The sequence below is a fragment of the Haliotis rubra genome, unplaced genomic scaffold (assembly GCF_003918875.1).
Source record: "Haliotis rubra isolate DU_JTF1 unplaced genomic scaffold, ASM391887v1 Scf54, whole genome shotgun sequence".
Classification (NCBI taxonomy): domain Eukaryota; kingdom Metazoa; phylum Mollusca; class Gastropoda; order Lepetellida; family Haliotidae; genus Haliotis; species Haliotis rubra.
The window spans coordinates 1600815-1627127 of NW_025767235.1; the positions used below are offsets into that span (position 1 = coordinate 1600815).

Below are 26313 nucleotides of genomic sequence, written 5' to 3' on the forward strand. Positions count from 1 at the left end.
TTGCGCATATCTTACCCCATGAAGTTTTATTCGAGCACATATTGGAGTCTCAATTCTTGCCCCTACGTTGCCAGCCATTACTCATGACATCACGTATTTGATGTGCGTAGCCTACGTACGGGTAATGCCTGCTATGTTCTCAAGTGCCTTTGACCCAAAACATGCCCGTTGTGAATATCGTCAACGCAAGTGCTTTCATGACAAGGTACAACCGCTTGTATTACTTTCATGCTTTCGTTTACATCTCATTCACAGTATTCATGTAGGCAATGTGTCTTTTAGTTTCATCTTCAGAATTCACTGACAATGCTTCGTTTTGTTATAAAATACTATAAACATTCCTGTGCGTTGTTTTGTATGTCAGTGAATTGTACTATGTAAAGGCGGAGTGCTGTGTTTCAAAGGATACCACTCTCAACCACACAATTCGCCCAGTCTTTGCTCCTGTGCACATGTGTGTGGTAGCAATATACTGTCCTGTTATTCCCTTCAAGGTCTTTGACCGCCTCCGTGGTGTAGTGGTTAGAGCGTCCGCCCGGAGAGCGGAAGGTCGCGGGTTCGATTCCCGACCGCGTCATACCAACAGACGTTAAAATATGGTACTTGTTGGTCCCTGCCTGGCGTTCGGCATTAATGGGTACAACAAAGACTGGTCGGCTCGGAGTCAGTATAATGTGTGGGGTATGAGTGGGGTATTCATGCTTCACTGCGGCGTGGTATCTCAGTGGGCTAGCACTATAAAACCAGCTTAAGTCTGGGCTAGTACAAGCAGCCGCACCTACACATACACATGCATGCCCGTCGTCAAATGAGCGAAATATTCTCAAGCACGACGTTAAACCCAATTTCACCTCACCTCACCTTCAAGGTCTTTGCGGGGCGGCGGGGTAGTCCAGTTTTAAAGCGTTCGCTCGTCACACCGAAGGCCCGGGTTCGATTCCCCACATGGGTACAATGTGTGAAGCCCATTCAAGGTGTGATATTGCTGGAATGTTGCTAAAAGCGGCGTAAAACCCAACTCGGTCTGTTCAAGGTTTTTGCCATGATCTACTCATCCTTAGTTTGTCAGCACTCGACATTTTTGATTGAATTCCGTATGTGTAACTCAGCACTGATCCGAGGTTCATGGCTGGTTCCTGATTTTACCAGACAATTGTTGTTTACTCGGACAATATGTGTGACCTAATTGTCACGGAATTCCGGTAAATATGCTGGTAATTCATGTCAGCATAAATCAAATAATAAACTCCCTCACCACCTCCTTACTGAGGCAGGTCAAACCCCAACCAATTCAATGCATAGTCCACAAATGACATTCACGAAAAAATTAAAGTCGAGCTGCGAGCCTGTCTCGTAATATATATTTCGACAACTTTGGGGTAATAACACGAATGACCATCATATGCGACATAAGTGCCAAAACTTGGCAAGGAATTTAAGGAATTTAAGTGGCCCAGCAGGTGGTCAAAATCTATCCATCACGAAATATACTATGGTCCACAGAACAATATCCAATCTATCTAACTGCAGCTTCAAAGAACGGGGTAAAGCCGCCGTAAAGAGCTGATATTCAACATGTCATTGTATTGATCGTAAACCTTTTAGAAGGTACTTGCGACGTATGGTCAGTTCACACAAGAATTAAGAAATACAGTTCGCTCTACCACCATGTATAGTGTATTGTAAACCAAAGTCATTGTGTTCTTTAATCTGATTGGTTGAAAAACGTGATCAAATGGTATTCGATTTCCGGAAATTCGCTGCGTATTAATACATACAAACATTGCTCACACCATTGTATTGCTACGTCGTCAGCTGTGATGACGTCATTAAAATCATATTGTGACTGAAAGTCGAATGACGTCACAAATGAACAGTTCAGATGCTACCATGGGGAGACAGCCGAAACGGCCGGCTGATGCCATTTCACTGCTGTACCCGTACTCGGTGTCAATGAGTGCAGACACAAAAACGTGTGTAGTAGACCTTTTGGTTTACAATGTGGATAAACATCATGTGTTGGCCAATTTCCGGGTGTTATCGAGTATATGAAGCACGGGAATTATTCCATTTGAAACCTCCGGCTGACGCCGTCGGTTCCAAATGAATTCCGTGCTTCACATACTCAATAACACTCGGAAATTAACCAACACATGATGTTTATCTCTAAATAAAACACACTTTCGCCCTGAACTATTACAGTTAAAGTACGAGGACGCTTACGTCATCAAAAACTATACCTTTAATTGTCTGATACTGTATTTTTATTCCGAAAACTTGTTCCACAGGAGATATCGCTTGTGTTAGAACAAGACAATATCTCCTAGGAGATATCAGATTAACGACAACTCGGAGATAATGATGACCGTGGTCATACAACAGGAATAATTGTTTCGGCAGTACTGAATTCCAGTCAAACACAAATCCCAATGGCTGTGGATCTGGACACTTGTGCTGGTTGGGTAAACATGTATATGATCATTGCTGTCCAAAAACGTTGACAAGCAAAATCAATTTCAACACAGTGTAGGTATTAATAATAAAAACGAAAATGTAATAAGCTGGCAAGTACACGCCTATTGTTCTTGGGGTCCCATTTTAAAAAAAGCAACGACCCGTCGTAATTATTTTGAAAAGTGTTTTGATTGTGACCAATTCACAAACATTGTTTTCATGTTGCCAAAATCAAGCCATGACTACATAGGCTGACTGGAGACAGACCAAGGAGAGGAACAACGCACATCAGTCCCCTGGGTCATGACCTGCTTCAGCCAGACCAGGCGTACTGGAGACAGACCAAGGAGAGGAACAACGCACATCAGTCCCCAGGGTCATGATCTGCTTCAGCCAGACCGGGCGTACTGGAGACAGACCAAGGAGAGGAACAACGCACATCAGTCCCCTGGGTCATGGCCTGCCTCAGCCAGACCGGGCGTGCTGGAGACAGACCAAGGAGAGGAACAACGCACATTAGTCCCCTGGGTCATGGCCTGCCTCAGCCAGACCAGGCGTACTGGAGACAGACCAAGGAGAGGAACAACGCACATCAGTCCCCTGGGTCATGACCTGCTTCAGCCAGACCAGGCGTACTGGAGACAGACCAAGGAGAGGAACAACGCACATCAGTCCCCAGGGTCATGATCTGCTTCAGCCAGACCGGGCGTACTGGAGACAGACCAAGGAGAGGAACAACGCACATCAGTCCCCTGGGTCATGGCCTGCCTCAGCCAGACCGGGCGTGCTGGAGACAGACCAAGGAGAGGAACAACGCACATTAGTCCCCTGGGTCATTGCCTGCCTCAGCCAGACCAGGCGTACTGGAGACAGACCAAGGAGAGGAACAACGCACATCAGTCCCCTGGGTCATGATCTGCTTCAGCCAGACCGGGCGTACTGGAGACAGACCAAGGAGAGGAACAACGCATATCAGTCCCCAGGGTCATGGCCTGCCTCAGCCAGACCAGGCGTACTGGAGACAGACCAAGGAGAGGAACAACGCACATTAGTCCCCTGGGTCATGGCCTGCCTCAGCCAGACCGGGCGTGCTGGAGACAGACCAAGGAGAGGAACAACGCATATCAGTCCCCAGGGTCATGACCTGCTTCAGCCAGACCGGGCGTACTGGAGACAGACCAAGGAGAGGAACAACGCATATAAGTCCCCTGGGTCATGGTCTGCCTCAGCCAGACCGGGCGTACTGGAGACAGACCAAGGAGAGGCAGACCTACTGCCACCTCCATCCAGGAACCGCTGCTTACAATAGGGTTCATATGGTGACGTCATCAGCAGCGACTGGCGATAGATGATTTTGGATGACAATTTCGCCATACAGCGTTTCACTGAGCAAGGTAAAAGAAGGCTGCATGTCTTGTAGAATATTCCATGCAACTCATTAACGTAAACGTCTGGTCTTGGACGGCACGATCACTAGTCTCTATTTATAGAAAAATTGTGGAAGTACACTTTCGTCAAATTAGAGCACGACCAGTTAGGGTTCACACCAGCGAGCGGTCAGTACATACCCTCCGAAATGATTTTCGATTCCCATCTTCAGCTGGTATTGTAAGTGGGGTATGTAAAATAACGGCCAAGTGTAAAATTCTGAAGGATTAAGGGGGTTTTGATGGTTGATCAGTTGCTGAACACTTACCCCATCCTCCGCTAGTACCATCGTTGTTGTCCTCGTTTATGGCGTAATGCTTCTGTTAACTCAAGTATCTTCCTTGGTGCTGGTTCCATCTATAGATTCAAACACTGCTGGTTGGTAACGTTTCTTTTACATCTCAGTTTATATACGTTTGAATTGTCATATCCAGTATCTTTCAAGTAGTGCTTCTGGATGTGGGTAACTATGCACATGAACAAAAGTAAGCACCGACAAAATCGCATCTCATAATTTTATATGTATCAGTGGTGATGTAAGAAAAGATGATTAAAGACAAAATTGGGTTATCTATAACCCTTTGAGAGGCATTTTAGAAGTTGTAAAGATGAAGTAAAACCAAGTTCTATGGTGTTCAAGTTCAAGTTTCGGTGTAGATACTAGCACAGTTATCAAGCAAGTGATAACGGTGTTAGTACCTACGCCGAAACGTCGCACTCATTGCAATAAATAAGATGACTATCCGCAGAACTTGGTTTTCCTTTATCAAAAATTCATTTTCCGAAGATAGTGATGCAACAAGGGAATCGTGCATTTGATGGACCTCGTTCACTGACACCCATACCCTATACGTCCTGTTCCAAAAGGGCTCCGTCTACCTGTTCTATAGCTTAGTTGTACCCAAAACTTTGTCTTACTGATTATTGATAATACAAATACTCTCAAATCATTTCTCTGTGGATCTGACAATACTTTCATTTCTGCTGTTGTCTTGTCAAGAGGTAGTCTTCTCCATTCACCAGTCCACAGCAACTGTGGTGATTAATTAAAATTAATATTTTGTAAAACTGTGCTCTCCATATTTAAAGATGTGATTTCTATATCGATCTTGCATAATGTCCCCTGTCGATATGAAATATTTCTCCGGCTTATCACTGCATGTCATCTTGCAATAGGCTGGAAGGACAATCCAGTGGTTGACACCATGAGCTTACAGCTAAGCAAACTGGAATACGACATGACATTTAAATATACTCATTTAATAAAAATAACATGCCATATGTGATTGGAAAACGTTTAGATCCCAAGGTCACACATTCCCCAGGGCTATAAATGTAAGAAGACTGTGGTTCACCAGAAAGCCAACAATGGCACCAATATTGGCAATTAAATGCAAGCAAACAAATTAAGCAGACCTCCCCACCCCTCCAATGCAGGAAGAAAAACAATAACTATAAATGAAAACCTTAAATAATTAACCATTTTTTATTCAAATGTTTATTATTTGATGATATCAAACCCTCTCAAGCATACTATACAGATGAGATGACACATATGGATCATGAAACAAGACATAATAAACATGATAAATAGAAACAAAATTATAACAAGACAAACTTGAAAAGGTGGGAAAGCAAGTTCCAACATAGTAGGTGGCAAGTGGATGATCTATCACTTGGTTTTAAACTCAATATCCTGAGCATTGTCTGGTTGAGTAACGATCTTTTATCTAAATGTAATTTTTTTAAGCATTCCAAAACTCAGTTCTTTTAAGCATTAAGGATTCCAATTAAATGACTTCATTTCCTGGTGAATGAGGATCACGTCTGTCATATTATAGTATTATAAATATACATGTACAAAATATCTAAGAGATCTACATTTCTCCAGGCTTAATGCCTCTGATAGTCCAAACTCATCAGGACCTGACAGGTATAGTCATCAAATCCATGTAACATTGAGATGAAAACTATGGGGTAAGTATGTTTTGGAGGGCAACTTCGTTGACAGATAATTTTAACTTGGGGGTCAATCATTCCTGGAGACTGAAACTGGACATTTTGCATATTATCACCAAAAAGTTCCCAGGTGATGCACATTGAACGTTTCAGTTGAGAAAGACAACTACAACACAGCAAATGATGGAGTATGAGATTGTCCAATTGGAACAGGTTAAGAAGTCTTATGCTATGTAGAGATCATGTGGCTACATTAAACATATAGGTTTATAATAAACAAGCCAAGTGTTATCTTTGGCTTAATCTGCACAACTTTGAAAATCCTGTTCTTTAAGAAGAAGACATTTTTCAAATGTTTTAGTAGATCAAGAGCTGCAATGTGTTAAAACAGCTATCTGATGATGAGGTTGTTGTGTGTAGTTAATCATGACAGTGTAAGACCCTGTGTCATATCAGGCAGTGTTACATGATTGCAGAGTTGACGATGCCACTAAACCACTTGTTAAATACCCTCATTTGTGCTTTTGCTAACAAAGGATGAAAGGGAAATAACTCCATCAAAGGTCAATGAATTAACTCCCTTTGCATCAAAACCACATTGCAGAGTGAATCGGACTGGAACATTCAGGCATGGTGAAAAAATAGAGTAAACCTTTCGCAGATCTAAACACAGGAAATCAAACATGTGTCTGTTAAAAAGTGAAGGATAACCCTGACTGCTATAGAACGGGGATAACCAAGAAATAAGAACTAAAAGAGAGAACAGGGCACAAGAGAGGGGGAAATTAAATAGTAGAATTTACAAACTGTACATTTATACCAAGTGATAACAACACATTCACGCTCCTGCATACCGATACATACAGACACACACCCACATACACAACAGAATTAATTTTCATCCAAATAACATGCATGCTTTGGAACAAGCACAAGTGGCAGGGATACACTGTACACTTACCCATGTGGCACCACCTGTACCTACTGTACACCAAACGACCTTACGATCTACACTTCCAGTTGCTCAATGGCCAACTCACCTCTATACAATAAAACATTTTTTTGTTCAATTTTTAAAGATAGATTCACATAATAAAAGTACAATGTATACAAAGTCAGAATAGGATTTTTTACATTCTGATATTTTTTACAAGGGAAGGGCAAGAACCTTTATCATAACATGAATCAACCCTTTGAGCAACACACACCATGGCTTAGTCAGATATAAAAATTCTTCGTGTTTTTGTCTTTTGAAGTGGTCAAGTTTGGTCTCCTAATGGTTGTACAATGCTACTGGGTTCCCATCCACCACCCACACTAGGCTGAGCAGCCACACCAGCAGATAGGAAACTACATTTGCATCCAAACAGGTCTCAGTCTCTGGTTCTCACACCAGCACCTACAACTATTTACAGCATATTATTATTGAAATTGGAATTAAGGAACAAAAACAAATTAATAAACATTGATAAATTAATGGATTGTATGTTTATAAGCACTTGGATTATTGCACCATGAGAATCAGTAAAGTGTTGTCAGTGTGGCTGCCCAACCCCTACAGCCTGATGGTGCTGACACAAGCTCCATCTCTGCCTGTCTCCACTGACTAATCTAAACACCACCAGCACTCTTGGACTAAGATCACAACCCAGTATAATCAGGCCTAGTCCAGCCTTGGGAACTGATGCAAACATCATAGTCGGCATTGCATCCCTCAGCTTAACCACAGTGCCAGATGCATTAAAGAACACCTCAAAACCAAAGCCACATAGCAGAGCATGTGTTCACTTGAAAAAACGCTAGAGACATTTCCTGGAGTTCCTGGCCCCCTGAACAAATTTTGAATTTGAAGAATTTTGTATTTGAGTGTGTAACAGTGAGTGTAATAGTTGCAGCCATGCATAGAAGACTAACATCAGGATTCTTCATTTCCTGAATCATCATCATCATCTTCATACATTTCCTCTTCATCGTCCATATCATCTACATAATCATCATCGTAGAAGTCTACATCGACAGCATTGTCGGTGGCCGGCTTGGCTGTAACACAGTATTCCTGCAGTGTGGTGGGAACACGCACACTGTCACGCTCTGCATCCTCCCGCGTTGCTGTCACTTGTTTTCTGGTCAACAACAAATGTATAACTCAATGTGAATTGTTTATCATGTTACAAAAAGCATTTCAAAGGTTTTTAGAAAGATTATCCTGGATCTTATTCTGAGTTAAACTAGTGCATATGCGAATCTGCATCAAAAAGGTTAAAACTCCTGGCAAAAATATTCTGCAGCAGAATTCTTAAGTGATTATTCCCAAATCTGAGTTCATGACACAACAGTAAATAAGGTATAACAAAGTAACACAAATAGTTCTGAATGGTTCATGTGAGAATGACAAATTCAATATGGCAGCCATTGCAATTTGCATCTAGTGTTGGGAATTGGTTAAAATCTCAAAATTGATGATTGGTTCATTACAGCCGATCAATCATCGAAAATAATTGGTTAGCGTCATTTGTGAAATTTGTTAATGCACAAAAAAATAAGGAAAAGAAACATGTAGTTCTTTGGGTCTTTTTGGGCAAAATTCCACATTTAAAGGATGACTAGTATGTTAGGAACATAATTTATTTACTTGGAACGAGCTTGTAGTGGTTATGAAATGTAACAGACAAAACCAACCGAGTCAAAAACTGAAAATTTTAATATAAATTGTATATTTATATATTTATCCATCTCAGGATTTGCACTTCTCTCTCTTGCTTCGAACGAGTGGAACGAATGAGAATTTTCCTGTAGGCCTCTCTTGTCCATAGGCCCGTGTTCCCCAGGCTGCTCTCCTTTTAGGACAGGTCCCTAGTCCCAGGCTAAGCATGCAGCACGTTCCCCTGTCTACCCACGTGACTACCTCAGAGTGATCATTCTCTTCTTGGAGCCAATGACAGTTATACGTAACCGTCCTAATCTGAGTAGAGGGGAGGCTGGGTGGGCATCCATCTCGTGAGATAGGATAAGTATATAAATATACAATTTATGTTAAAATTTTCAAATTGTTAAACTTATCATATCTCACAATTTGCACTTATCCCATGGTTGGACGGCGGGTCACAGATTACCCTAAGTCAAAAGGCACGGACAGTAAATACTGTATAGGCTAAAGACAACAGTAGATAGCAATGCACAAGGGAGGCCGGATCTGACTAGCATAGTACCTCTACTAGTGATGGGTTCTCCTGAACCCCTTGGCTTACTAGTCATCATCGCTCCCAAGGAGTGGGTGCTCCTGAGCAATGTGGCGTTCAGCCCCAGGATCCGACTAGCATAGTACCTATACTAGTGATGGGTTCTTCTGAACCTCTTGGCGTACTTGGCATCATCGCTCCCAAGGAGAGGGTGCTCCTGAGCAATGTGGTGTTTGGTCGCAGGATCCGACTAGCATAGTACCAATACTAGTGATGGGTTCTTCTGAACCTCTTGGCGTACTAGGCATCATCGCTCCAAGAGTGGGTGCTCCTGAGCGATGTGGTTTTCGGCTGTAGCATCTGACTAGCATAGGTCCTATACTAGTGATGGGTTCTCCTGAACCCCTTGGCTTACTAGGCACCATCACTCCCATGGAGTGGGTGCTCCTGAGCAATGTGGTGTTCAGCAGCAACCCTCGCATATGCAAGAAAACGCAACTAGGCAAGTCAACTTGCTTTGCCACGATTTATCAGAGTACCCCTGCACCTGCTTTGAGACAGCCCCCCCAGACCCCATCACGAAGAGGGGAAAAGGAAACTGAATCGGAAAACTCACAAGTTTAACGTTCAGTACCAAAACAACACCACATGACTTCCACTACTTACCACAAGTAGGTCACAACGGTGTGCTAAGGTACTTAGGAGCTTGAACGCTACGAAATCCATAAGGAAACCGGGAAGGACTCACTACACTGGCGTGATTGCTCCGTGGAGTCGAGGTCAGCAAGCGAGATTGTCAAACACTTCTACATCCGTAGGGAGCAACGACAAGGTAGGCCCATAACTACCAAGGTCACTACGTGCGATGGTTAGTTCGAACCCATTGACTTACTAAGCACAATTGCTCCCAGGGACTGTGACTCCCGAGCAATGTGGTGTTCAGTCACTACCTTCATGAAAGTGAAAGGACGCAGCTTAACGAGTGTAATCAGTCGCATTACCACGATTTCCAAGGTACCCCGTAATAAAAGTCTAATGACCAGTATCGGGCCAGCCCCTGCTTCGAAACAACCCCCACAGACACCGTCCCGAGGAGGGTGAAAGGGTAATTGAATCGGAAAACTCACAATTTTCACGTTCAGTACCACAACATCATCTTATGACTTCCACTACTTACCACAGTAAGATCACATAGATGTGTATAGGTACTTGAACACTACCAAGTGTAACACTTCGGGAATGACTCACTTCATTGATGTAATTACTCCACAGAGCAGACGACAGTAAGTGAGGTGGCGAGGTCTCAAATTAAATTGAGAGGAGACATGGAAGACACAAATCAGAAATAAAATTCAGAATTTTATTCAGATTGTACACAAAGCAGAAATGATCGCAACTGGTGATCATCTGCGCTGAAGCTGATGGTTGTCCAGAGTGGCAAACAGGTCTACCTCTGGTCGTGATAACAGGTAGATTTTCGATTGGAATATCAGAGGCAGTTGTTTCCACTCCGTGAGTGACTGGCGTTTGAGACAGGGCATCGGCAATGACATTCCTCATCCTGGGAATGTGTCGGGCTCTGGCCACTGTGTTGAGTGAACCGATCAGATGATAAATTCGAAACATCAACTGAAGCAGAGCTGCTGATCCTGTCGACCCCTGATAGTTTATGTACAAAATTACCATCAAAATGTCTGATTGAATCACGTGGTGGTGGCGTGGTCCTGTGCTTAAAGCTCAGGTCACAAATCGGTGAAGTTAAGCAACGTCGAGCTCGGAGAGTCCTTGGATGGGTGACCGTGTTTGGCAGCTTGACTCCTGAGAGTTTCTAGGACTTGAGTCCTGCCCCACAACGAAGCACATGTGACACATGTGGTCTCACCTTAGGCAAGTGAGTTTGTTCAAAATTGTCTCTGTTCACCCAGCAGGAAAATGGGTACCCGGTGGAAAAAAGTCATATGACTATAACCTTCTAGCGCCTAACAGGCAGCTTGGGTTATCGGGGTAATAATGGCCTTGATTGTTAGCGCTATGAGCATACCTAGTGTGGAGTTTGGCGCTATATAAATGGACACATTATTATTATTATTATTATTGAATCAGTATATGAGTGAACCGTAGTTCAACTGCCCAATGCCGAACGGCGAGAATGACAGTGCTGATTCGTTGATATGAAGGGCCCTTTCTCCTGATGACCATTTTTTCTGCTAGGCCACTTAATGGAGAAAGTGAGCTCCCCAGCTTGAAAGATGCGTCGATGAACGGGTGTTGAGTCGGTATGAAGGACACCATAGAGACTCCAACGCAAACATTCCACTTGTTGAGCCACCAACGAAAGACTGAATGTAGTTGTGCGGGAAGACAAATCAACTCCCTGTGGTTGTCGTCCCGGATGTATGGGCACAGAAACATCTGAAGAGGGCGAAGCTGCAGCTGGCCCCTGTAAGTCAGCGCTTGTGCCGACGTCAACCACCCTAGTAACTTCTGCCACTGGAGAAAAGTTGTGGGTTGGACCAGCACTGGTGGTGCGTTGCACTGAATCTTGTCCCACCTCTCCTGGGGCACAAACATCATGACCTGTCGTGTTGAATATTGTCCCAATAAAAATAAAACATTGGGTCGGTGTTACCTCCGATTTCTCCGAATTCAGCAGCCATCCTAATTTCGTGAGCAACTGGATGAACTGCATGTGAAGAGGAAGGACGACTGGATCCTGCTGGGCTTGAACACAGTCGTCGATATAATTCTCGAATGTCACGCCTCCACAATGCAGGTAGCTTGTTATCTTATTAGGTATCTGAGTAAAAAGCCACGGGGCCGTACATATGCCAAACAGCTGGACCCTCCATTGGTATCAATGATGCCCCTTGAAAGTAAATCGAAGATACTTTCTATAGTCTGGCTGTATCGAGATGTGAAGGTAGGTGTCTCGCAGGTCGAGGGAAATGAGAGGTCTAACCACTCTTGCCTCTGACAAAGAGATATCTCCTGATATAAGAACGTTCAATAAGTCGAGCTACTATGTCAGTTCTAACGGAGTGCTGAATGTAGTATGTTCGGCGCATGGAGATTGTCAGTCAATGTGCGGGAACGTTCACTTTGTAAACGAATTGAAGAAATTCGTACGATCGGCGACCTCAGGAACGTTTCAGTTGGCCGAACAAAATGATGGTTCGCCAGGTGGAGTGATAAAGGTAGTAGATCGCTGCCTGGTGACAGTCCATGCATAACTGCAGTGACCTCTGAACTCAGTGCTTGAGCTTGTCAAACCGTTCATGGGTATTTCTGTCTGTCACCCCCGATAAGCAGTCTCCCTAGACTGGCTGTCGAAATCCCGACACAATCACTCTTACCGGGAATGGCACCGTTCCTTGTTACTAGCATTTAGAGGCTGGACTTGATATCCGATTCGTGGGACCAAGACAAGTCTGCAAGGGCACTTCATAGTCAGTCTAATCATCAAAATTCTGGTAAACAAACAGTAGTCCGCCATTTGCAAACATTACACAGAGTGACAATAAACTGGACAACACGGTCTTCGGTTAACCAGGCGAGTCGCAACACATAAATTCTGGGCTGAGCTATGCTGGCTATTTGACAAAACATCACTGCTGGTACCATGCGCAAAAACTTGACCCATCTGTTATATGTCCAGAAACTTGCTTATCATGTAAAACAAAGGGAGCTGAAGATGACGAACCATCTGCAATAATTGCACCCAGCGATACACAAACACGCTGTTACGAGTAGTCTGTAGTAACAAGACTCAGCGAAGCGTGGTAAAGTATTCCTGGCTAGCAAGCTTATCTAGTAATGCCCTATCAGGTGGGTAGATTCGTTGAACCAAATCATTCATCAAAGGTGAAAATCGGATGGTAAATTTAGTCTGGAAAAAATGAGATGAGCCCCGGTCAAGGAGGACTCTTGAGAACTGGGATCGTCAGACCGTCAAGTGCCGAGCGTGATATGTCTAGATGACTGCGCTACTGACATCACATGTAAATCGATTCGGCATGGTGAAGCACATAGCTACTACCTCTGTTCAACCAGCCGAAAAAGGGGTACAAGGTGGGATAAGTTATGTGACTAAAAACATTAAGCGCCTCACAAGCCGTAAGGTAAACCGTATAAACAAATCAAATTGTTGTGCTTAGAGCTTGCCACTTCGTAATGAGGAATTCAGCGCCTCACAGATGCCCTGAAAACTAGGATAGTGTTGAAAACTAGCAGAGTTCGACAAATTTGGCCCTATTTAGATGCAAGTTCACGAACCTCGTTGAGGATGTGGAAAACCAGTGTTGACAAGTCCCGATCCTTAATGTTGAATGTAATCAATAGAACATCTGGTATCTTGCTCTAGGTAGCTGTAGGTGGTCGGCGAACCATGTGATCATGTGTGTCGAATCAACCAAAACAATTCCTGCATCTTATGGCATATCCCGAACCATGAAAACAAAGACGAGGTTCGATGTGGGTTACGTGTCTTGGGAGGCATCCCAGACACATTTGGCATAGGCTTTGATAGGCTGGTAAGATGCGCCGTGTTGGAAATAACACGAGTGGTGAATCGCCCAATTCGTGAATAAGCTCAATTGCTGGCAAGGTCCGAGGAATGGATTATTGACGAATGCTGACAGTTCGATGAATACTGACAATTCAGTGATCTTGAACGGCCAGGTGAACTGGTTCGGCGATAGGAAGCGGTTCGGCCTGGTGAAAAGGTATGAGTCGGGCTGGTAAATCGGTTCGGGGTGGTGAGCCGGAACGTTGATGTGATCTGAATCAGTCCGTGATCTGGATCGGCGTTGTGAGCTGGATAACTCTGATCTGGATCGGTTCGGTAATCCGAAACGTTTAAATGATTCCAGCTGATGGAGAGATCTAGGACGATCAGATGAACCGGTGAGGCGAGGTGAAAAGTTCCGACTGAGGTGAATTGGTTCAACGACATGAATCGTTTCGGTGAAGAGAGCCGTTACGACGAGGCGAGCCGTTTCGGTGCTGTGAATCGAATCGATGATGTGAACAGTTTCGGCGATAAGAAACAGTCTTGAATTGAGTCGATGTCGTAATCCACATACGCCACGGCAAAACGGTTCGGTCTGGTGATTCCATTCGGTATGGCGAACCGATTTGGTGTGGTGAATCGGTTCGGCGAGTTGACGAAGTAGATTGGCTGTGTGAGTCAGCTGGCAACACGGAGTGGTTTGATGAGGCGGAACGATCTGTAGACATCTGATGCGCCAATATAATCATCACCGTCCGACATAGGAATCTCCAGACGACGAGCAGTTAATACTGGTCGTTGAAAGCAGGGGTTTGTCGGGTGAACAACTGTTGAAGTGTAACGAGCTCTGTCTGCCAGCCAACGGGAGCAAGCATATCTATATGCTCTAAAAACGTCCTTGATAAGGGAGCACATTCCCGACAACATTAGCTCCAGGAACACAGGTCAATACAACCCACACATGACGAGTGGGATCTGAGGAAGTAAATATTGTTATAGTGTGTGCAAAATTACGCTACTTAGGGTCAACTACCCATGATATATTTCTCGTGTTAACTTGTAAGGAAAGCTGAGAACTCTCACAATGCGTCCACACAGTGGTGCGACAAGAAGAAGAATGATCACTCTGAGGTAGTCACGTGGGTAGACAGGGGAACGCTTAGCCTGGGACTAGGGACCTATCCTATAAGGAGAGCAGCCGTGGGAACACGGGCGTATGGACAAGAGAGGCCTACAGGAAAGTTCTCATTCGTTCCACCCATCGTCGAAGCAAGAGAGAGAAGTGCAAATCGTGAAATTGGATAAGTTTAAATATTATTGTTAATGAAAACAAGTGTTTCCAGAATTGTTTGTTTTTGATTATGAGAAAACATGATCGATTGCTTGGTTGTTTAGTCACTGCAACCAATCTTTGATTATTTTAATTAATCGGACCACCACTAATTGCATCTATACCGTGACTGTGCTCAAGAATGTCTGGTACTAGATTACACATACAGCCAGGCATTATCCCCCCCCCAACCACCCAAAAGCCAAGCTCAGTGTGAAACCTTGTCTCCCTTGTCTCAAACTGCATGAGGACCCTATTTTCAACTTAACATGAAGCACTGTTCATGCCCCTCACCTGATGATGTTCTCATATTCCTTGTCTTTGCCCTTTGACTCCCTCCATTTCCTAAACATGACAGAGGCATCGACGTTGGCGGGAGAGAAGGTGTTGGGCTCGTTCAACAGGGAGATGATACTCAGCAGAACAGTTCTAAAACGCAGGAAATGGCATATAGTCAAGGCCATACAACCTGCAAACCAATGTAATATATTTCATTTACTTCACAACCTAATCTAATTGAAATCTACTGCTACACATAGACCTGAGGACATCACATTGAAGGTCATGACTTAAACAAACTGCACAATGAAAGGACAAAAAAAATGTCGACATTAGCCACTAGGTTTTTTTAGCTTTATGACATCTTTTTGCAACTGCTATTCCAGTATATGTCCTAAAAGTATTGATTCAGAATTTGATATCATAACATCAAGTGTGGTCACTATTATCTTACTGCATGACATGGCATACGGAGCCTTGCTGCTGTGGGCAAGATGCAGTGAAATAACGTGTTAGTAGTCATTAACTTGATCAAAACATATGAATGTGTTTGGGTACCTCAGATTAAGCTACTATTCATTCCTGTAAAGGTACTGAATTCAAACTTTTTAAATCATAACAAAGTCGTATGTGATTTCCCTGTTATCTATAGCCACGAACAAATGACTTGGAGCTGCCATGTCAGCGCTGAGACTCCAAGGTATATCCCTTAGTTTACAGTACAGTCTTCTACATCACATTGAAGTGAATTCCTGTATTAATGGCATATTGCAAAAAGGGGTATTGTCTTGCATAGTTCAACAAAAGTACCAAGTGTAATTTATTTTCAAGTGAAAAGGCAGATTGAGTGCAGAAAGTTGAAGGTACAATGATGTCAGCATGGAGGAAAGAAATGGAAACAGACTTGACTTTCTGTTTTGGGTTCCCTGCATCACATGTGCATTTTGAGACATCTGTCTAGGAGGCAGATCTAGACAGTCTAAAAGAACTTGGTTATGTATAAAAAAAATTTAGTTTGTTAGGACTAAATTTAATGATCCATGACTGGCTACCATAGTAAAAATATTCCAAAAGACCATGCAAACCAATCAGATTTACATGCTAAGGCAACATGTTCAGCACACTTTTTATATATATACAGTAGTTCAGGTATTCAGTTCATGGTTCCCGGTTTAATCAAAAACAAAATATGCAGGATGAACTTCGCCACATTTTGGGATTTCTTCGGTGAATGATATAAGTTCAGATTCAACGGTATGCACTGTATCTGTAAGCCCTGAAATCCATGCAGTTCTCATATGAAAATTAAGATGAAACAGGGTAGTCCTAAAGCTCATGGATCTTTAAATACACCTTTTCTTACATAAAATACAAGATAATTAATATAAATGAAGATGTGTAAGCCACTCATTTGACAAAATGCAGAAAATGTCATGTACATTAGCTTGACCTCCATTGGGAATGCTTTTGACATAAATGTCAATATGAAGAGGCTTTTGTGAAACACAGCATTAACCTTTATAAGACACCTTTATCTTTCAGTGATGCAACATACCTTGTTAGGGTGAGAGAACACTGCCACCTGCAAACTTATGTCCGAAAACACATGCTACAACAATCTTCCTAGACTTGGAACTTATGTTTGTCATTCATTTCATTGGATTGGATTAACTTATCGCTAGGTATGACTGCAATCATGTCTCTATTGCTTAGTAATGACACTGCAGGTGTCTCTCAACAGTAATTTGAATGAGGCTATCCCCTCCTGTCACAGTGCCCTAGACATGTCCAGTGGGGGAAGACATGGGCTTATCCATGGCTCTCTGTGGCTGCTGTGCTGCTGGAGGTCAACAATGACGACTGGTGTACATTGAACACAGGCATTGGCATCCTGAAAGACAAACACTGACCCACATACCCACACAAGGGGTAAAGTATGTACAGTAGTACTGTCCAGGGACCTATCCCAGCACAATATGTCACAAGTCATTGTGATACATGCTTTTCATAAAGTTGTCTCAGACTAGCATGGAATGCAGCACAGTCTTTTGTTTAATGCGCATGAAAGCATGCATGCATGCAACACAGTCTTTTGTTTAATTCTGTAAAACTGTATTTTGAAAAGCATTCACCCTGTTGTGACTGTTCAAATATGAAGGTACTATTTATGTATTGATCATTGACACTGAACACAGTAACCAGATTATGCCACTTTGTGTGTTACAAGGTAAAGGACACCTCTCAATTAGCTGATAACATCTTGAATATTTTACATCCTTATTCTTCAACATGATATGTTTTCCTGTTGTAACTTGCAGTAAGCAAGTAAGAATTTTTTTCCTTTTTGTTGAATTTACTGCTAAATGTTACAATCTTCCAGCCATATAACAACTTGTAAATATTTCATTTTGGAGCAGACAAACCACTTACTGACATGGGCAACAAACCAAGATGTCACTCTAGAATTGTATGCACTGAATCTGACTACCCAATCCACTAAGTTGCCACTTATGACAAGCACAGGTTGCTAGGGACTAATTCTAAAGTTGATTCCTATTGGTTGGTGGTATAAAGATGTGATAATCCACTTCTACTACCTGACAGTCTGTGTTGGGTTCCATCTTTCTGATGGCAGCTCTCCACTTTGAGGATCATCTACTGGTGGATGCAGGATGGAGATACACACATCACCGTTCTGGGCACATGAAACAAAAGACAGTCATGACTCACCTCTCAACAGATACTGACAAGTCTTCACCATGGGGGTGAAACGGTATACTGCAGTATTAGTTGAACCGCGGTATTTTGCCTTCGGTTCAATATACTGTAATGCAATCCAAAAATACGATATTTTCAGCTGGACAGACTCTTAGACACCAACACCACATTACTGTATAATGAAGACAGCTGGACAGACTGTCAGACACCAACACCACATGACTGTATGATGAAGACAGCTGGACAGACTGTCAGACACCAACACCACATTACTGTACGATGAAGACAGCTGGACAGACTGTCAGACACCAACACCACATTACTGTATGATGAAGACAGCTGGACAGACTGTCAGACACCAACACCATATTACTGTATGATGAAGACAACAGACTGTCAAACATCAACACCATTACTGTATGATGAAGACAGCTGGACAGACTGTCAGACACCAACACCACATTACTGTATGATGAAGACAGCTGGACAGACTGTCAGACACCAACACCACATTACTGTATGATGAAGACAGCTGGACAGACTGTCAGACACCAACACCACATTACTGTATGATGAAGACAGCTGGACAGACTGTCAGACACCAACACCACATTACTGTATGATGAAGACAGCTGGACAGACTGTCAGACACCAACACCACATTACTGTATGATGAAGACAGCTGGACAGACTGTCAGACACCAACACCACATTACTGTATGATGAAGACAGCTGGACAGACTGTCAGACACCAACACCACATTACTGTATGATGAAGACAGCTGGACAGACTGTCAGACACCAACACCACATGACTGTATGATGAAGACAGCTGGACAGACTGTCAGACACCAACACCACATTACTGTATGATGAAGACAGCTGGACAGACTGTCAAACACCAACACACATTACTGTATGATGAAGACAGCTGAACAGACTGTCAGACACCAACACCACATTACTGTATGATGAAGACACCTACACCATATTACTGTATGATGAAGACAGCTGGACAGACAGACACCAACACCATATTACTGTATAATGAAGACAGCTGGACAGACTCTTAGACATCAACACCATATTACTGTATGGGGAACAAAGGTGCTATGAACAAGACAATGATTTCACTTTATTCTGCCTATATTTCAGTGATACATCTGTGTGAATATATATTTCATTATTGCTTTCAGTAGAATTGTAACGCATCCCCCTACAACTAAGATAAAATACATATTGGGCAAGTGTGTCCCCATGTGTATGTGAGTGATGGATAAGTGATCCCTATGCAAGATGACTGGGGTCAGTGTGTGAAATAGTTTCCAAAGTTTGCTAGCCAGACAGGCTTGCAATGCCTGAAAGTTACTAGCCCACAAAATTATTCACTCAACTGCTAATATGATGAACATTTTTATCAGGCCATAATCTTGCATGATTTAAAAGTGTATTATAACTTAACAAGTCGGAGAGAATGATAAAATATACATGTATTTAAAAAATGACCCCATGAAATTTCACTAGCCATTCGGGCCAGTGACTGTGGAGATTTACTAGCCAGACTGGATTTTTACTAGCCACGTGCTAGAGGGCCAGTGGCTATTTCAAACACTGACTGGGGTGGTTCCATACATTTTGAAAGTTTACAGCCTGACCGTCTCTACTTACTATGATTTCATGTAATAAGCCACAGTTTCTTACCAAGCTGCTCGCTGATTATTAAAAACAAACAAGGGTTGATTATTGCCAGCTAAAACTGTATAGCAATAAAACCAAAAGAGGCTGAATTGTTTGAGCTTTTAATTAAAATAATTAAGTCTGAATGATCTGTTTGCTGAATTATGAAAGGAAGTCGGAGGTTCATCCATTACAACTGAATGTCTTCAGCTTTAATGAACTTTCAACGATTGGTTAGAAAATGTGGCCACCTCATTTCATCTGAGAGGACAATCACTGAATCAGGGGTCACACAATGACTGACTGACTGAATTTGGTTTTACGTAGCTTTTAGCAATATTCCAGCAACATCACGGCAGGGGACACCAGAAATGGGCTTCACAAATTGTACCCATGTGGGATTCGAACCCGGGTCTTCGGCGAGATGAACCAACGCTTAAACCACTAGGCTACCCCACCACCCCGTCACACAATGAGATGGAGCCTACTACAGATACAGTTATCATTATTTCTGATGTAATTAGCTGGGCAAAGAGAATACCATGGCCCTGATGAAGGATGGTTTTGTTAAAAGTGTATAATGTTTTTGTATTGGAAATGTTATTGAGATTTTTTTACTTATATATGACTGACTGAGTGAGTTTTGTTTTATGCCGCTTTTAGCAATATTCCAGCAATATCATGGTGGGGGACACCAGAAATAGGCTTCACACATTGTGTCCATGTGGGGAATCGAACCCAGGTCTTCGGTGTGATGAGCCAACGCTTTAACCACTAGGCTATCCCACCACCCCCGACTTATATATGAAACTGAGTATGTTGAAACATGTGACAATGCCACAATCTACAGTGAACACAACTGCATGGCCTTAGCCAGTTAAAAAGCTGTTGTGTTGCCATTTAACTTACCTCATACACATTGGGATGCCACATCTTGGATATAAACCTGACACTTGGCGGTGAATATGGATAGTCTTGTGGAAACTTCATGTGAGCCTGTAACATATACATAATTAAATGATCACTATAGGCATCAAGAACGCTATTCACAACCACTTCATTAATAATAATCACATTAAAATGAAACTAACATGAGACTCCCGATCACAGTCATCATGGACAACCAAGGACTAGTGTGCTCTATTACAGTATCACCAGGTCAAAGAGTCTTCCTTGTGGGTAAGCAAGTTGATTCCATTGTCAACATCTCATAGTCATATTTAAAGGTTGATGTCTTTATCAAAAATAACCATTATATAATAACATAAGAAAATAATTTCTTGCAGGAGCACTCGATCATGTTTATCCCTGGATTTATCTAGGATTCCAAACTATACTGCCATATGCTTTTCAAATGTTACATATTGCAATGTTTTTCTTCTGAGAACTGGTATACTGAGTAAAACAAATCCTGAAATAGACCATAATTGTTAATTTTACCTGATGCAATACAGACTTGCCCTATAATTTGTGTTTCAGGACTTGGGCATGTTGAGCTGATAATGTTCATTTGTTCTCAAGGATCTGGTAGAGATCTATTCTATGTTCTTTGAGCAAGACAAAGGACCACCATTTTATGCTCTTTATCATGCTCATAGAACATATGTTTGGTTTAAGGTCATGTATATAAAAAAAAAATACAGTGTGTCCCCTAGTATTTCCCTTTCCGAAAGAAAATTGTTCAAGTAATCATAACAAGAGTTTTACTTCAAACATGAATTCTGGTGGGGTAAAGAAGTTATAATGCTCATTTAGATTTGGGGAGTTTTTGTAAGTTCACATAAGTTATAACTCTAAACATCTATGAAAAATTCTAAACAAATATGAGAAATTCTAAAGAAAGAAAGGTTTGAGCCCGTAGATTCATGTATTTGGCACAGACTGGTAAGGCATACTGAAAATTGATTTGACTAAAAACATTTGCACCTCACATCCATGATGAAGTATATGTTAGTTTTACTATTAATACATGAACATGTAAGACTATAGTTAAATGGTTCTTTATAGGTCATGTAGAAACATTAAAAATGTTATCTTCTAACAGTGCAAACACTTCTTTCTCTAATACAACACAACTACCAAAGACATAATCCAATATTTTTTACAACAAATCATGCATTCTTTTCCTTTTTGAAGCATCTGCTCAACGACCAAATGTCTCTTATTAGTAATGGATTTTGTTACAGTGAAAGGCTTTGACTTGTGTTCGTCTTGGATACAGACTAATGCTCACCAGGTTGTAGTGATGCCTGACCTCTGCATGACCCTTTGAACTATACACGAAATCAGATAATCAATGCTGCTGTCCAACAAGGAAGCATTCAGATATAGAGGAATTTACAGAAGAAACACTACACTTACATTTGATACCAATATTTGACTCATTCATAATCATGGTGATATATATGACCATGCCCATGTTAAGCTGTGAGAGTGAGTGTGCCAATAAACAGTTTCATGGGTTGCAAAAACTGGTTTTCATAATTTGAATTGGTCATATGTTTCACACCTTCCTCTAAAAATGAATCATGGTGGGTATTATTAGAATAATTTTAGGTGTGCTGCCAAGGCACTGTGAAAATATTTCATCTGTGTCATTTCAATATTTTCCCTGCCATTTCAATATTTACCATCTCATGGCACACAAATAAAGCACTATTTCGATCACTGAAATTACAAGTACACACTTACAGGCAAATTCCAATAGATAATTGTGAAATCAAACTAAAATGTGTCAGAAAGACTTCCGCCCGTATCCCCCCTTATATTTCATTCAAGTCAAATCATATGACCTGAATATATATTCCGATGAGGAATGACGATGAGTTCTAACATGATTCTTTGATTGTATCTGAACATGCTGAAAAGACATATCCGAATTCTAAAAATGTCACTGAAAGATATATTTCCTCATCGTTATAATTTAGGGGGGATACGGGCGGAAGTCTTACCATGCCTTATTCTGAGAACAGTGGACTTTATCTCACATTTGATGTTAGTTTTCAACTTCAAGCTGGGGATACATAAACAGATGGAAGAGTTTTTGACTTAAAGAAATCGAACTGTATAACATAATGCAGAGTTCACATTTGAATGTTCATAATGCCACAATTACTGTCCAAATCGTGGCATTGGAACCAACAGCATTCACAAAGGTGAAATGCCATGCCACCAGTGGTGAACACTGACTGAGTTTGGTTTTACGCCGCTTTTAGCAATATTCCAGCAACATCATGGCGGGGGACACCAGAAATGGGCTTCACACATTGTACCCATGTGGGAATTTGAACCGGGTCTTCATGTGACGAGCCAACGCTTTAACCACTGGGCTACCCCACCGACCCAGTGGTGAACAATGATGAAATAGACTCAATAGGTAATGATGATGAATAGATTAGAAATAATTAGGAAAACATTACCAACGAAAAATGCATATTGACTACTACATAAAACATTCTGTTTGTCTTTTAAAAGAATGTGAAACGCCATTAACACAATTTGTCAGTAATTGTGAGAAGCAGTGCTATCTTGTCCCAGCAAAATCTGTGCCCTGATGCTGAGGTGCCTTTTAGGCTGCATCCATCCACAATATACAATAATAACAGAACATTATGATAATAAATTTCACAGCAAGAGAAAATATATCTGAGTAGCTACTATAACATTTTTCTTTGTAGTAATTCTGCGTAAACTACCTCAGAAATCAGTTCTGGGGAAGACAAATATTTATCAAGAGATACAGCTGAAGAATGTACACTGGTAATGTTTTGCTGACTTGACTACGGCTATGTTACCAACAAAGGAAAACCTTCATGTCATTGCTATGTTTTGTCAAGACAGACATTAGCGTGGGGACATTTTGCAAATGAAACCAGTGGCCAAAATAGGATATCTTATCACTGAATCCCTAAATTGCACAATGCAGCTAAACTGTAAGTTCCACGATCAAGTAAAATGCAAACGGAAGTGGCCTGTCTCGTGTTAGTCAGATGTAAACAAACAATGGCCAATAACAGAGCGACTACGAAAACAAAGACTGGCCTTGCAATCAAGAAGTTATTTGCACTACTTTAGACAAAAATAACATTGATAACGATATATAAGGAATTTTCTAACAACCTTAAAATATCCCCCCTCGTAAAGAGTGCCTGGGGGTCCAAATATTGCCACTTCCCACTCGAACAAGTTGTCATCGTCAATGAGTTTTACTCGAAATCCTTCCACAGGCTCTTCCTGTATTTTCTTCAGTTCGAGTTGTAAAGCCTTCACAGCACTGCCGGCTGGGCTCTGTGCCATCATCTGTTCTCCAACTTCTATCAGAAATTCGTAACAACAAAAGAACTGGAGAAACTAAATTGAAAGTGAAAATGAAAGAGAAAAGTCTTCTTTGTACTATCTGCGCAGCTAAATATGGCGATATGATTATGACGTCACGGGTGAGCAGGGCATTTGGCATGTCGTAAAAAATAAACATATTTCTAATGATATCTCCATCGGGGAATTATCTGATCATTTCTTTTTATAAACGACCATTTTCAACCTTTTCTTTGAAAAAAGGCTATAACTTGGCTTGATTCATATTATGAGGATAGGTCGTGACGCAGATTCATATACTACTATCCTTACGTCTACTTAAAGGCTGATTAGATATTCATTGTATTGGCTGACTTTGATGCACTCTCCATTTACTACGGCGGTGATATCGCACGTGTGTTAGATATTAAATTTTAGAGTATCGCAAAAATTAAATCAATCTAAATATCATGGTTTGATCGTAAGAAAAAGAAGATAAAATGAAATACACCACCAAACTGATTGAAGCGTCACATAAATATACACATACCATAAATGTCCACAAAAAAACTGTTTCCTCACACGCTCCTGATCTTTTAAATATCTTTACAAAAAGATATGTCACGATGATTGTCTTATTTGAACATACTTAAAGAAACAATATTCAAAACAAAAATGCAAACAAAATGGTCATATGCATATGTGTTTATCTATTACCCATGCTTGTCCTTCAGAATTGTAAGGTGTGTATGTCTTCATTCAGAAATGAAGGTCACAGGCCCACAGTACACGTAAATAGAGTGTTTAACAGCAGAGTGGACTCCTCTTAATAAGAGCACGATAAAGAAACAAAGCAATATTTTCAATTAATATTTAGCTAGCAGCTGACAATAGCCGGTCAAGATTATGTTTTGAAGGTTTTTTTCGTGAACTAACTATGTATGTTTTTGCTTTTAAGGTTTCTATACTGATCACAAATAAAAAGAACATGATTCAGTTTTAATTTACACTATTTGCATATTGAAATGCAAAGACATCGTTTCAATTCATCGAGCAATAGCCAATACCCTTTCCAATGAGTCGTGTTTATATATATAATGAACATGCAATCTTAATGAAGAGTCTATATTTTTTTAATTCATTCGGGCGAAGAAGAAATATATCTCGCATTTCATGTTATTTATGAAACATTTAGAGATACTGGATGGTTATAACCAGTTGGTTCTCACGGAAACTTAGACGAGGCTCTTTGCCTCCTGAGGACTACACATTGGTGCGTCGAGGAGCGCAAGCGCTTGTAGGGTAGGCAAACCTGTCTAATAGAACCCGAGGTTTCTTTGAAACAGAAGCGACAAAACTCTATTTATGAATACACAATGCCATTTAGAAAGTGGTCAAATGTAACATATGTTAAATTCGGGATTACACTTTTCTTAGTAATTAACCCGTGAAGGTCCGGGTTAGAATGAACCTTCAGTAACCCATGCTTGTCGTAAGAGGCGACTAACGGGATCGGGTGTTAAGGCTCGCTGGCTTGGTTGACACATGTCATCGGTTCCCAGTTGCGCAGGTCGATGCTCATGCTGTTGATCACTGGATTGTCTGGTCCAGACTCGATTATTTACAGACCGCCGCCATATAGCTGGAATATTGCTGCAAGTCAAAACATTGATTACACAAGTCTCGTTTCCTGCTGACTGGCTTCCGTCCTATTGCGCAACTTAGTACAATAACCAGTCCAGAATTTTGAGACCAATTCATTCAACTGGATACATAAATATTAATCAGTATTATTTGATACATCTAACCACTTGTATATCGCAACACTACGCTCCTTCTAATCCTTGCAAACACGTCGTGCAGCGTGCTGTGTCGTACAGCGTACTCTGACAAACGGAATTTGGAAATAGTGGAAATCTCAAAACGAAGCTCTGCCGCTAGAAAAGTTTGGTGGTCTGGTACGGACTTGATATTATGTCAATCACATTGTGCGTTATAAATCTACGCTGAATAAGCGCAAAAAAACCCACATAACAGGTGTAACCAGTGAGCCAGATGAATTGTGAATCATTTTACGACCTCATCAAACAAGGGCAGTCTGTGACGTCTTGCTGCCTACACCTCGCCATAAAATATAGAAATATGATGTTATTAAAGTTTAAAATTAAAATTAACTTGTTAATACCATTTTCTTATGAAACAAGGAATTGGAATTCAGTGTAATCATATTTGTTTGTGGTGTCTCTTTTCACTTTCACACGAAAAAATTCGAATCGGCTGAAAAGTAGGTCATTGTCTGAATAGGTGATGAGACTCATGTTTCGGTTTGGTGCGGCGTAAAACTAAACTCACTCACTCTTTGTAAACTACATATTCTGGTACTTTTGTTCGGTTGAAAAATAGTGAAAGTTGCGGTAGCTGAGCGGGTTAGGCGACTTACGATTAGGTGCATGACTGAGGGTGTGGGTTCGAATCCCGGGTGGGACTCA

The 26313-nt window shown here is 41.5% G+C and overlaps 1 protein-coding gene across 1 annotated transcript; it reads right to left on the reverse strand.

Moving 5' to 3' along the window:
- Positions 1-5341: 5341 nt before the first annotated feature.
- On the reverse strand, positions 5342-23962 carry LOC124253338 (ubiquitin-conjugating enzyme E2 R2-like). Its single transcript, XM_046687091.1, has 5 exons — positions 23651-23962; positions 20441-20527; positions 17734-17831; positions 15152-15286; positions 5342-7964 (listed from the first exon to the last, which is right to left on the reverse strand). The coding sequence occupies exons 1-5, from the start codon at positions 23828-23830 to the stop codon at positions 7757-7759; spliced, it is 708 nt and encodes a 235-aa protein (XP_046543047.1). The 5' UTR covers positions 23831-23962; the 3' UTR covers positions 5342-7756.
- Between the last annotated feature and the right edge of the window lie 2351 nt (positions 23963-26313).

What these genes read in the sequence shown, in the direction of transcription:
- LOC124253338 (XM_046687091.1), bottom strand. Translation starts at nt 23,830, where the DNA reads ATGATGGCACAGAGCCCAGCCGGCAGTGCTGTGAAGGCTTTACAACTC. An exon ending in AACCCAACACAGACTGTCAG is followed by an intron (nt 15,287 to 17,733) that starts GTAGTAGAAGTG and finishes CCTGCGTTTTAG; the next exon opens with AACTGTTCTGCTGAGTATCA. An exon ending in GAATATGAGAACATCATCAG is followed by an intron (nt 7,965 to 15,151) that starts GTGAGGGGCATG and finishes GTTGTTGACCAG; the next exon opens with AAAACAAGTGACAGCAACGC.